The sequence below is a fragment of the Bos grunniens genome, chromosome 25 (assembly GCF_055505025.1).
Source record: "Bos grunniens cultivar Pamir isolate PY7600 chromosome 25, Bosgru_T2T1.0, whole genome shotgun sequence".
NCBI classification, from domain to species: Eukaryota; Metazoa; Chordata; class Mammalia; order Artiodactyla; family Bovidae; genus Bos; species Bos grunniens.
Window position 1 is genome coordinate 17,504,832 of NC_141189.1, and position 13,574 is coordinate 17,518,405.

The 13,574-nt window shown below is 51.7% G+C and overlaps 1 protein-coding gene across 13 annotated transcripts in view; it reads right to left on the reverse strand.

Moving 5' to 3' along the window:
- KATNIP (katanin interacting protein) overlaps nt 1–13,574 on the reverse strand; it is a 229,795-nt gene that overhangs the window by 20,916 nt on the left and 195,305 nt on the right. For all 13 annotated transcript variants that reach the window (XM_086375203.1, XM_086375198.1, XM_086375204.1 and 10 more), the window contains 3 exons: nt 11,526–12,251; nt 10,282–10,487; nt 7,575–7,653 (listed from right to left, as the gene is read on the reverse strand). In XM_086375203.1, coding sequence (XP_086231329.1) covers nt 7,575–7,653; nt 10,282–10,487; nt 11,526–12,251 — 1,011 coding nt within the window. The remainder of the gene's footprint in view (nt 1–7,574; nt 7,654–10,281; nt 10,488–11,525; nt 12,252–13,574) is intronic.

Sequence of the window (13,574 nt, forward strand, 5' to 3'; positions counted from 1 at the left end):
GATTCTGTCTACTTCTTTAATCTCATCTTGTGCCCAGGATCCCTGGGGCCACCCTGATGGCCTTTCCATCCCTCACGTTCACAATGCTGTCTCTCACCACAGGGCCTTTGCACATGCCGTTTCCTCACTCCTGAACTCACACGGCCTAGGCTAACTTGTGCCCATCCCTCAGATCCCAGCTTACTTCCTCAGGTAAGCCCTCCCAACTTCTCTGACCACATCAAGCCTCCATTCTCAGCCGGCATGCCACTGTGAATGTCCCCTTCTGTGCCCTGATCACCATGGTGAGCTTGGGACTCTTTGGTAAATTTCCATCTGGCCTGTCAGATGGTGAGCTCCTTGAGGGCAGAAATCCCATCAGTTTTGTTAGATCATGGTGCCCCCAGAGCCAGGCACAGTACCTGCCACATAGTAGGAGCCCAGTACAGGTGGAAAGATTAAATAACTAACTACATGGAGGTGGCTGCACCAGTAAGCCACAAGGTCAGAAATGCATACTTTATGCAAATTGGCCACTATCACGAGGATTCACGTGGATTCAAGGGAAAGGAAGTGATCCAAAGTGACACCCCCATTCTTTTGCCCTTGTTCCACCCCTGCTCCATCAGGGAGCATTTCTTAAAAAGCATATTTATTTATTTGGCTGCGTCGGGTCTTGGTTGGAGCATGCAGGATCTTCATTGAATCATGCGGGATCTTTCATTGCAGTGCACAAACTCTAGCTGTGGCATGTGGGCTTAACTGTTCCATGGCATGTGGGATCAAACCCAAGTTTCCTGCATTGCAGGGCGGATTCTTAACCATTGGATCATCAGGGAGCATTTAGGAGTGAATTTCTGTGGTCCCAAGGTAAAACTTCCCAGGTGAGTCATTCATTTGCCCAGAAAGCTCAAAGTGAATGAATCTCTGTCTGATATCTGGCTGGAACTTCTCTTCCCTAATGGTCTCCCGTCAGCAGGCCCAAGTCCAGTGACCTCTTCTACCCTTGGAGAATTGGGGGCCTACTTTAGAGCTCTTCTGGGTGGCTGTGTTCCGAAGAGTCACACTTGTTGCAACTGTTACAGAATGCCAGCACCGTAGCACTGGAAGAAGGAAGCCTGGATTCATGGCATTCCACACACTTCAGCTCAGAGGAGGAGGCAGAAGCTCAGGGAGGTTGAAGATATCTGTGTGGCCAGGAAGTGAGGCCAAAGCAGAAAACCACCCTGGAATACGGCTTCCTCTCTTGTCATTTCCAACATACGTTTCATAACTCGGCCTCAGATCCCTCTGCTCTTCATGATGCCAAGGTAGCTCTGAGCATCTTGGGGGCAGATGAAACAGATGGGTGACCAGAGTGGTTCTGGATGCATCACAGCCTTTCACAGCATCAGTAGCCTGCAATACAGCCACAGATGCCTCCCTCTGAGTCCTTGCCTCTGTGTCACGTGATCTTGCTGCTTCTCTCATACAGAAGCGGAGTCTATTTCTCCACTCTCTGAGTCTGGGCAATGTGATTTGCTTTGGCCAATGGAACAGAAGCAAAAGTGAGTGAAACCAGCAGAGGCTGTAAAGTGCGTGTGCAGGGAGCTCTGGCCCATCTTTCTACACTTGGGAGTCTTGCCACGGGAAAGAGCCGGGCCAGCCTCCTAATTGCTGGCTGTGTAATTGAAGACATCCTAGGTTGTTCGGCTGCCAGTGCATCTGCCAGCTGAGCAGACACAAGAGCAGGCCCCACAGAGGTCAGCTACGCTCGGATGTGAAGAAACGCCCAACCACACTATTGAAGTATGATGAATCATGATTAATGGTGATTATGTTAGGCCACTAAATTGGGGGCTGGTTTGTTTAGCAGCAGAAGCTAACTGATACATTCATGTTCAATTATCTCCTCAGAGAAAGAGAAAGTGTTAGTTGCATCCGACTCTTTGTGATGCCACAGGACTGTAGGCTGCCAGTTTCCTTTCTTCATGGAATTCTCCAGGCAGGAATACTAGAGCGGGTAGCCATTGCCTTCTCCAGGGGGTCTTCCTGACCCAGGGATGGAGTCTGGTCTCCTGCAGGGGAGGCACATTCTCTACCATCTGAGCCACCAGGGAAGCCCAGGGGCCCTGCCTAACCGCCTGAACTCAAATAGCTCCCTCCCCCATCTCTCTCAAAACCCTTTGCTGCTGTTGTTCAGTTGCCAAGTCATGCCCGACTCTTTGTGACCCATGAACTGCAGCACACAAGGTTTCCCTGTCTTTCACTATCTCCTGGAGTTTGTTCAAACTCATGTCCATTGAGTCGGTGATGCCATCCAACCGTTTCATCCTCTGTTGCCCCCTTCTCTTCCTGCCCTCCATCTTTCCCAGCATCGGGGTCTTTTTCTATCACTCAGCTCTTTGAATCAGGTGGCCAAAGGACTGGAGCTTCAGCTTCAGCATCAGTCCTTCCAATGAATATTCATTGTTCAATTGTCATCTCCTCAGAGAGGCCCTGCCTAATCATCTGAGCTCAAATAGCACCCTCCCCATCTCTCTCAAAACTCTTATTCTGCTTTATTTTCTGTCATCCAACGAGATGTTCTACATTGATTTGCTTCTTTATTTTCATTGATTTGCTTATTATTTTGCTTATTTATTTTCATCAGTCTTTCCCACTTAGATGGAAGCTCCCTGAGGGCAGGAACTCTGTTGACACTCTGTTCACTGTTTTATTCCCAGATCCTAGAACAGTATCTGAAAACAGATGGTCATTTAAGGCTTTAAAAAAAAAATGATTGATTGAAGAGTACATGTTTAGTAGATACCTGGAGGTAAACGAATCAAAATACAATCGTTTGAGTTTCACCAAAATCACAGCCAATGGTAAACAAATATTTATTGCCACTAATGTAACAAGTGCTTTGCATACTGTTCATGGGGTTTTCATGAATATTCATTGGAAGGACAGATGCTGAATCTGAAGCTCCAATACTCTGGCCACCTGATGCGAAAAACTGACTCCTTGGAAAAGACCCCGATGCTGGGAAGGATTGAAGGCAGGATGAGAAGGGGACAACAGAGGATGAGATGGTTGGCTGGCATCACCAGCTCAATGGACCTAAGTGTGAGCAAGCTCCTGGCGTTGGTGATGGACAGGGAAGCCTGGCGTGCTGCAGTCTATGGGGTCTGTACAGCAACGGAACCAAGCCCTGTTCTTGGCACTGGAGATTCAGGGCTAAATATCAATACACAGCAAAATCTCTCTAAGAGCTTCTATTGCAGTGAAGACAGACAATGAACACATAACAACAACAACAACAAAAATAAATTGGATAGTTCCACAGAGCAATGAATACCATGGAAAAAAGTGGATGGGATGGGATAGGGAGTGACTAGGCAGGGGTGGGGGGGGTAGTCACGGAGGACCTCTCGGAGGAGGTGACGTTCAAACTGAGACCTGGGTGATGAGAAGGAGGCCGCCATCCTGTAGCATTTCTGGAAGAACATTCTAGGCTGAGAGGACAGAAACGGTAAAGGCCCTGGGATGGGAACACATTTGATTTGTGGTTGGAACTAAGTGACCGAGGGAGAAGGTGGAGGAAAATGAGATCAGAAGGGCAGGTGGGGGGCTAGATCACATCAGGAGGTCTGGATTTTCTTCTCTTCAATGGGGAGGCTTAGATCTGGGAGCAGAGAGGTGCCACGATCTGACCAGTGTCTTGGAAAGCTCACTGGGGCTGGACTCCATAAGGAGGCCAGGGAGGACGCTGTTGTGATCCCTGTGGCCGGGACAAGGTGGACAGACTGACAGACAGCAGTGCCAGGACTCTCAATGGCCTGGATGGAATTGAGGGAAAGAGAAAACGTTCCTGACCCAAGGGGCAGAGCGGCTGCGGGCACCACATTCCTTAGATGGAGAAGGCCCGGAGGGCAGCAGGGAGCCGACTTAGATCAGGGGGCTCCCTGTGAGGGAGAAAGGCCACCTCCCTCTCGAAACAAGAGGCAGTGCCCGGACTCTCCCAAGCCGCCCTGACTTTGTTTGCCTGGCAAGAGGCACTGCTGTCGTTCCACTGCTAAGTCGTACCCGACTCTGCAACTCCACGGACTGCAGCACGCCAGGCTCCCCTGTCCTTCACTATCTCCCGGTGTTTGTTCAGATTCATGCCCACTGAGTCAGTGATGCTCCCTAACCATCTCATCCTCTGCTGCCTCCTTCTCCTGAATCAGGGTCTTTTCTGATGAGTCGGCTCTGAGATGCACTCAGATACCATCTAATCTAGGGTTGCTGCGAAAGCGATTACTCTCCTCTTTGAGCTAATATCCATGTTCCATATTCATTTTCCTCTGGTGTATCAATTAGTATTTATATAAATGGAAATTAATTTTGTTATTTCTCTCCCATGTTTCAACTCTCTCAGCTCCTTTCCTATTCATCACTGCTGATATTTGCAAAACTTCTAAAATTAGTGTCATCTGCAAATTAGCAAGTCATATATCTCCTTTCAAAACATTAATAGGATGGGCCGTATTTACCAACCCCAATGCACCCCCCCGGGTCACTTTATCAAAGCACTCTTCATTTGCACGGGCTAGGAGAGCACATTTAGGATTTGGGATACAGGGAGGAAAAAGCCAAAGGTTCAGAGAAGGCAGCTTTGGAAATCACAGGTCTCAAAGTGGGCAGAGGGTCCTTGGTCAGCAGGTTCTTCTGCCATCCTGCTGAGTAGAGACACAGAGAAATTATGCTTTTCTTGTAGCAAAAAGGTCTGGGAGCTGTACTCCAGGGCAAAACTCCCAGGGCATTGAAATAACATTTCTGAGAAAGGTCAGAAGCTGGTTCAGCAGGAAAAACATTTACAGACAGCATCTTTGGAGGAAATCATCAGATGGAGGGGACACTGGATGCTTCTGGCCGGCCTTCCTTCCTTCCTTCCTTCTTCTGGTTACGGCACTCTAGCCTCCTCTGAAGCACCATCAGGGTGGCTGACTCCCGACTCTTGGCTCTAAAGATGGGCCTCTGACCCAGGCCAGGCCAATCCATGTTTTCCATCCCATTTTTTCCCTTCCCACCGAGGTAAGCCACAGTGATTAGTTAAGCATAGGCACGTGAGCCAGGTCAGCAGACATTCCAGGAACACTGTTGGACTTACGGGGAAACAAAAGCTCTTTTACCTGGGATTACAGGGTGGAGCTTCAAGGAGCTCCCACGTGGATAGGGTCTGAATGGGAGACAGACAAGAGACCGAGAAGTGGGGCAGAAAGACAGAGGGAGACACCAAGCCTTGATGACATTATTTGCATGCCTGGATCCAACAGTGTGGAAAACTAGCAACCCCTGACCTTCCTGGTTACATGCACGAGTGTGTGCTCTGTTTCGGCCGATGCTTTGCGACCCCATGGACTGTAGCCTGCTGGGCTCCTCTGTCCATGCGATTCTTCAGGCAAGAATACTGGAGTGGGTTGTCATTTCCTTCTCCGGGGATCTTCCCGACCCACAGATTGTCTCCTCCGCCTCCTGTACTGCAGGCAAATTCTTTATCACTAAGCCACCGGGAAGCCCTTTTAGCTACATAAGCTAAGAAATTTCCTGTTTTGCTTAACTCAGTTTGAATTCAATTTCCCTTATCCCCAGCTCCCCACCCCGAATCCTGACCAACCTAGGGGAGCCCAGACTAAACCAGAAATGACTGCTGTCTCCCAGTTTCATGAGATGCTGACTCTTCCCAAAGACCTCTCTGGAGTGTATTGAGTGGTGAGGACCTGGACTGTGGATTCAGACAGACTCGGTCCCGTCCTTGACCTCATACTAGCTGTGTGACCCCAGGTGGCTTTCTCCATCTCTTGGAGCCTCAGTTTCCTAACTTCATCTGGAAAATGGGGAGAATAAGAGCTGGAAGTGAGAGAAGGCAGGGAAAGCCCCAACACAGGGCCTGGATGGGGGATGAAACCAAGCCTCAGACTGGGCCTTGGCTTACATTGGGTTGGCTTTCAAATTACTCGGTTGTCCCTAAGTCCCAAAGTAATTGAGAGAGAGTTCTGGAAAGTAAGGGGCTGAGGATTCAAAGGGAAGGCTTCTTCCTCTCTTCTCAGAGGTGATTTGTGCTTGTGGAATGAAGGAGGGGGAGCTGAATTCTCACTGGACACCACGGAGATGGGAGTGGGTCACAGCAAGGCCTTAAGAAGGGGGTGTGGTGGGCAGTGTGGGACACCCCCAAGATCCCGCCTCCCACCCCCAGGGGTGACACATCAGGACTGGGAGTGTTGCCGACCCCCGACTGTGCCTACACTTGGCGTTGCCCCTCCCCAGCCTGTATAAGGTGGCCTATTAACACAGGCGTGTAAAGGCCCAGCCCCCTTACTCAAGATGACTCCAAGGGGCCTTTGAGCTCCCTGCAGGCTGGCAGAGGCCTTGGTGTGATTGCCCCGTGGCCCAGTTCTCTGTGCCCAGCCCTGCTTCCTACCCTCCCCCAAGAGCACGCCCCAGTAAACTCCATCATCTCAGAGGCTGCTTCTTGGGGACCCAGACAGTGGCAGTCGACATCCTTTTAAAGGGCAGAGACGGAGAGCAAGGGCACACCAGGTGGGCATGGCCTGCACGGAAGCTTGCGGGGGCAGGGGCTCAGGAGATGGGGAGGGGAGGAGCAGAGCAAAGAGGAGGCTAAACTCTGACACCTTAAGGCTCCGTTCTGGAGATGATGGTGGGGAGGTGGGGAGGGGACATGACGATGGCATGGCGCATCTCTTCCTCTCAGAAGATGACTGGAGGTGGATGGCGGGCACAGGGGGAAAGAAAGAGCAGGAGGGGAGGTAGCAGCGAGCAAGCTGGCAGAGCCTTGTGAACAGGGAACGGGAGGCAGAGACCACAGACAGTGGGACTGGGGCCCAAGGGTCCCCGAGGACTCAGGCAGAGGTGGGGGACGTGTGCCGAGTCAGAGAGGACCTGGCCCGAGGGGCACACGGGCCGAGGACAGAGAACAGACACAGCAAAACCCATACGGGATCTGCCCGGAGACCACCAGCCAGCAGCCGGCTGGGCAAACACATGTGTGTTATGTTTGGCTCATAGGCTGTTTTCACATTTTTATAAAATTAGTCACCAACATTTAAAAACCTGGAGACTTCATATAAAAAATCCAGATTTCTGACTTTTTAGAAGAGTGGGCACCTGGGCCGGTACTCCTGATGCCTCACCCCAGCTGGAGCTGGGAGGATGCAGGCTTCCTCTGCTCCAGCATCTGCTCTGCGGCCCAGTCTGAAGGGGCAACTTGAACCCTGGATGGACAGATGCCCAGGTCTCTCCAGCTCTTATGTCTTCTTGCTCTATAACTCTGGGGCTCCCACTGACTCTGGGGTCAGGGCTGCAGCTAACACATCAGATGTCTGTGTGTGGCCCTCTGGGAGGGCACACTGCCAGGAGGACCCCTCCTCTGAAGGGCTGCAGCCCTGCCAAAGCCAATGAGCCCAGCACCAGCTGGTTTCAGCCCTGAATTGTCCCAGGGCCTGGTGTCTCTGAACACGGTACAATCTCCTCCACTGTCCTGGGAAACCCTGTCCCAAGCGGCCATGACTCCCTCCCCACCCCCGACCCCCGAAGGTCCTCCTTCTTGCAACACTGCCCCAGGTACTCACAGATGCCATGGTAGATGCCCGGCTCTGGTGTGGTGACATCAGGGACAGGGGGACTGGGGGACAGCTCTGGCTCCAGGCCCTGCACACAGGGTGGGGGAGAAGCAGAGGGAAGGGGTGATTCTAGTGATACTCACTGGCCATTCTTCCAGCTACTGCTGCCCACCCCGTGCCCCAGGTAAGTCCCCGAGTCTTTTCCGGTGTTTTGTTTTCTGCCTTGGTGGGAGTCCCATGACTGGCCCAGAAACCCTCCTGCATTTGATGTCTTTGCCAGAAGCTCTTAACTGTTAGGGGAGGTGTTGGACACTAATCAGCTCAGGTGATCAGATTTTCTGGACCAGGGAAGGACTGTATCTAGTTTATCCAGTGAGCTGGAAGAAGGAGGGAGAGAGAGAGAGATCAGGAGGGAGGGATGGAGGGAAGGAGGAGAAAGAATTCAAACATACAGAACGGTTCTCAACCCTGGGGACTGTGCATCTGCATTAAAAAAAAAATCTTTTGGCTGCTCCGCATGGCATGCAGGATCCTAGTTCTCTAACTAGGGATCGAACTCATGCCTCCTGCATTTTCAGTGTGGAGTCTTAACCACGGGACCGCCAGGGAAGTCCTCCTGCATCTGCATTTTTTAAACCTTCCCACGATTCCCATGGGCAGGCAGATAGAGAACCCCTGGTCTATAGACAGAGTGGGCCACCACAATCCTGCTCCTTGGTCTCTGTGTAATCATAAACTTCTCTCATTAGATCTCTGCACTGTAAATCAGGGTAGAAGAGCCCATAGTTCTTCACAGACGGGAAGGTGTTAGTCGCTCAGTCATTTCTGACTCTTTGTGACCCTGTGGTCTGTAGCCCACCAGGTTCCTCTGTCCATGGGATTCTCCAGGCAAGAATACTGGAGTGGGTAGCTTTTCCCTTTTCCAGGAGATCTTCCTGACCTAGACAGGAAAGCTGAGATGCAAAGAGAGGTGGAGCCACTTGTCCGGATCTTAGAGTTTTAGTGGGGACAGTGTTTGGGTACCTGATGACACCCTAATGACCCCTCAGTCCAGCCCCTTCAGGCCCCTGCCTGGCTATGCGGAGGAGCAAGAGGAAGGCTGTCTGCCGGAAGTTGTCCTCTGATGCCTTGGACCGCCGGGAACACTGCTGCCCTAAAGCCCACGTGCCTTCTCCTGCCTTCCCCGATCCCCTGACCTCCCTGAGTCTCCTAGGAAGCCCCCTGGTGGATGGACAGACCTGGACACTAGGTGAGCCCCCTGCTAGGGGTGTGGCCCTGACATGACCTCCCTGAGCTCGCTGTCCTAATCACCTAGGCAGAGAGTGATCCCTCTCTGCCCCTCCCAGGACTCCATTGGATCAGAGTCCCTGAGCAGGGACTTCACCATGTGGAAAACGGTGGGTGAGTGAAAGGCTTCGAGACCCTCTCTTCTGGAGGCCTGCACAGCAAAGCCGGACCGCAGGCATGTTCTGCGGCCTGCAGAAGGTTTGAAAGTACTATGAATTGGTGGCCAACATTTTTTTACTGGGGAGATTTTACGTAACAATCCAGATTTCTGGCTTTCTATGAAAGAATCAGGACAATCACTGGCAATGAGCTAGCTTGTCTGGTGAGGGGAGGACAGGGTCTCTCCTCGCCCCTTCCCCATCTCACGTGGTGCTCTGCGGGCCCCTGCAGGCTGCAACCTGTGAACACAGTGCGGTCGACAAGCCGTATCACTGCCCCGTCTTGGTCGTGACCTTCCTGTAGCTGAACCTTTTGTCTTTGGTTCCTGGTTGGTTGATTGCACTCTTCTCCCCACCCTCTTTAACTATGTCCTCTTTCTCCTATGGCCTCAAGAACACCCCTGGAGACCCTGGCATCTCTTCACCGTGACCACTGGTCTTTGACTTGGGCTGACCATTGTCCTGAAGGTCATCTTTCCTTTTCAATTAGTCCATTAAAAGCACAGACTTGGGACTTCTCTGGTGGTCCAGTGTCTAGGACTCTGCACTCCCAATGCAGGGGGCCCAGGTTCGATCCCTGGTTGGGGAACTAGATCCCGCATGCAGCAACTAAGACCCGGTCTGGCCAAATAAAATAAGTAAATATTTGAAAAAAGAAAAGCACAGACTTGGTAGAGTCTTGCATTCAAGTTCGAGCCTTGTTACTCCCCTACGAGGTGTCCCTGGATAGGTCCCTTAGCCTGTCTGAGCCTTGGTTTCTTCAATAGGGATATTATTAATCATCTCTACTCCAAGGGCTGTGAGGAGGGTTAAACACCAAGACAAGTGCTCCACGACTGATCACGATATGTGCCCAAGAAGTGACTGCCAGGATTGTCATTATTTTAATTCTCAAGTCTGCCTATTAAAAGCATTTGCAGCCCTTCCATCAAAAACAACAGTGAGTGATCAAAACACAACCCAAAGCAAAAACTCCCCTGAGACTGCCAACCTCTAAATTACAGAGATGACACAGAACTGATTTCCCCAGCTTTGATTAAAATTTGAATACTTTCTTCACTTTGGTTAAAAAAAAAAAAAAATTAGAGAATGAAATACGACACACAGCACAAAAAATGAAGCAGAAAAATGGGAAATGTCAAAACAGGAGTGCCAGCAGCTTACGGGACATCCATCTTCATCCCTCCTGCTCTACTCTGAGTCAGGAGCAGAAATCTATCCGGGTGCTGTCCCCGCTGCTCCCACACCGCTCCCCTCGCCACCAGTCCTACCTGGTCGTCAGCCCACGAGCCGGCCTGGGTGTGCGGCCTCTCCTCCCCCTGGCCATCGGCCGTGCTGGGCCTCTGCAGGGCCTCCTCGCTCTGCAGGCTGCACAGGCTCTCCACGTCCAGGTCAAACGTCTCATCGGAGCAGAATATGGCCTCAAGGATATCATCGTCGGTCGTGAATAAGATCGTGTCGCCAAAGTGCTCTGGAGCTGACAGGGGGACCGGGAAGATGCAAGAGTAAGCTCATCCCACATCGCAACGAGGAGCAGATTGGGAACCTAAATCCATCAATCTTTGGGCTAGGAAAATTCCAACCCGCTAACAGGTTTTGATTTGAGTAACTGAGCCTTATTCTTCTTTACATCTTTGCAAATGGAATTCAGGGATTGTAAGAACCATACAGATTTAATGAAGGCACCTAATCTAATGAGGGTGGCTTCCCTGGGGGTTCAGACGGTAAAGAATCTGCCTGCAATGCAGGAGACCCGGGTTCCATCCCTGGGTTGGGAAGATTCCCTGGAGAAGGGCATGTCAACCCACTCGAGTATTCTTGCTTGGAGAATCCCATGGACAGAGGAGCCTGGCGGGCTATGGTCCAGGGAGTCCTAAAGAGTCGGACACGGCTGAGGGCCTTAGCACAATCTAATGAGGATCACTGTGATCTGTCATGAAATAAGGGATGTTGCACAGGCACCCATGAGGCACGGAAGCTGATCCTGCTGGTGCTCCACACAGATCTTTCTCTGGTCCTTGCAGGGGGCCTTGCCTGGAAGGGTGTGGGAGTTATGTCCCCCGCCAGGGGAGCCTGGGGGTTCCAAAGCCTTGCTGCTTTGCCGTAAGGCAGGACAAATGCTGAAATTTACACTCCTGAGCTCCCCTTGGGATCAGGCTGAGGCTGGGCTTGCCCTGAAAAAGCTTCCTTCCTAGCTTCTCTTCCAACCCTTCCACATCCTACATCCCTCCCTGTCCTACAGGTTCTCCCAAGAACACTCTCTCCATCAGTCACTTATGGAAGGAATCCCCTGGTCAGACTCAGGCCCTAGGAAGCTGACCAAGGCTGGTACCCAGAGCAGGCATCACAGTAAGACCAGCTCTTGCACACCCCTCAGCAAAAGGCAAGGAGAGGGCCGGTCTAGGAAAGCAGAGGGATCTATCTGTCACTGGCCAGACACTAAGTTAGTTTCTCCTCAGAGCCTCAGCGAGTAGTGGGTAGGGGCTTCAAGAACACTCTTACAGCCATACCATACCTCCCGTCAGGGTTCCAGAGGCCTTGGCAATTTCTCCCTTAAAGATGCATTGCGCGTCTAACAGCATCGTGATGTCCTTCACGCCCCGGAAAGAATGGATCCGTGATTTATTGTAATTCCAGATCCTGATCAGGGCGACCTGGCAAGGCTGCAGGAAGTCCATGGAGATGGAGTGGGACTTGCCAGGCGTGAAGGGGGCCAGCCAGACGTGCATGTCGTCCTGGGTCCTGTTTACCCCATCGATTAGGTTGCTGACCACACGGGGGTCTCTCCCGTAGGCTGGTAAGATATTGATGTCCGGGGGGTCGGCTTGAATGTTCTCGATTCTCACTGGCTCCCCCTTGGAACTGAATATTTCTATCCCGTTGAGGCCAACGTAGTGCCTGTCCCCCCACGTGGACTTGATGTCGATGACCAGGTGCTGTCCATAGGGCAGGACGGGGATTTTGAAGTCACCCCCGTCGTCTGCCTCAGGGGAGCCGTGGTCCTGCCCTTTCACGGGCTCCGGCTTCTCCTCCTTCCAGGGGGGTGGCTGGTCGCTCTGCCGGCTGCTTTTCTGCTGCTGTAGGAACTCGTCCAGGATATCGCCCTGGAATTCCATGTTAGAGATGCGTCCCCGGTGGGAGCGGTCGAAGGCCGTGAGGGAGTCCCACGATTCGTGCAAGGTGTGCTCCGGCTCGCTGTGCCACCGGGGCCGTGGCGGCATCCGGGTGGACCAGGCGCCTTCTGGAAGGAAGGACACAGGAGGGGTGAGACTGCATTAGTGGTGCAGGAGGCAGTGGGGACCCTTACACATCGTCTCATCTGGTGGCTCTCAGCTGGGTGGGGTCACCCTCAGGGGCATATTCTAGAAACCGTGGGTATTTTTTTTAAAACTTTTTTACATCGGAGTATAGCCAATTCCCAGGTGGTGCTAGCGGTAAGAACCCACCCACCAATGCAGAAGATGTAACAGATGAGGGTTCGACCTCTGGGTCAGGAAGATCCCCTGGAGGACGGCATGGCAACCCACTCTAGTATTCTTGCCTAGAGAATCCCCATGGACAGAGGAGCCTGGCGGCTACAGTCAGACATGAGTCAGACATGAGATAAGAGTCAGATACGACTGAATTGACTTAGCATGGACACGTAGCCAACTAACATAGGGTCAGTGGTAAAGAATCCACCTGCAATGCGGGAGACACAGGTTTGAATCCCTGGGTTGGGAAGATCCCTTGGAGAAGGAAATGGCAACCCACTCCAGTATGCTTGCCTGGAAAATCCCATGGACAGAGGAACCTGGTGGGCTACTGTCCATGGGGTTGCAAAGAGTTGGACACAACTTAGCAATTAAACAACAACACAGCCAATTAACAATATTGTGATAGTTCCAAATGAACCCCAAAGGGACTCAGCCATACATATACACATATCCATCCTCCCCCAAACTCCTCTCCCATCCAGGCTGCCACATAACTTTGAGGAGAGTTCATTGTGTATATAGTAGGTCCTTGTTGGTTATCCATTTTAAATGTAGCAGTGTGTACCTGTTGACCCCAAATTCCCTATCTCTCCCCCCCAATTCTTCACCGGTGGGTGGTGTGATGCTCTTGGTTGTCTCGGTGCCTGCTGGCCCTGTTGATACTTGAAGGGCGGAGCCAGGGATGAGACTAGGAATGGTCCAGGCACAGACTCTGGTCTCCTGTCTCAGGCACCATTCAGGTTGGTAAAAAAAAAACTGTTTGTGGTCACCCGAGTCTGGAACTTCATTGTTTTACAAAGAGACAAGTATTTTTTCAATATACTTTGGATTTTCTAAAAATGCGACGACCATGCAAATCAAGGGAACACTCCTTGGTTGTGGGAGAACCTTTGCCGGAAGTCATCTCCACTTCAGAAACTCACCCGACCCAAAGCGATGCGGCTGCCTGCGGCGTCTGAGTCAGCAACCCTAGGGTCTGCTCTGGAGGCTGTCACAATCACATGACCCTAACAGAGTTTTTCAAAGACTGCCGAATGGCAGGTGGAAGGCTTGTGAAAGAATGTTACGTGGAGGGGAAAAAAAAAGCC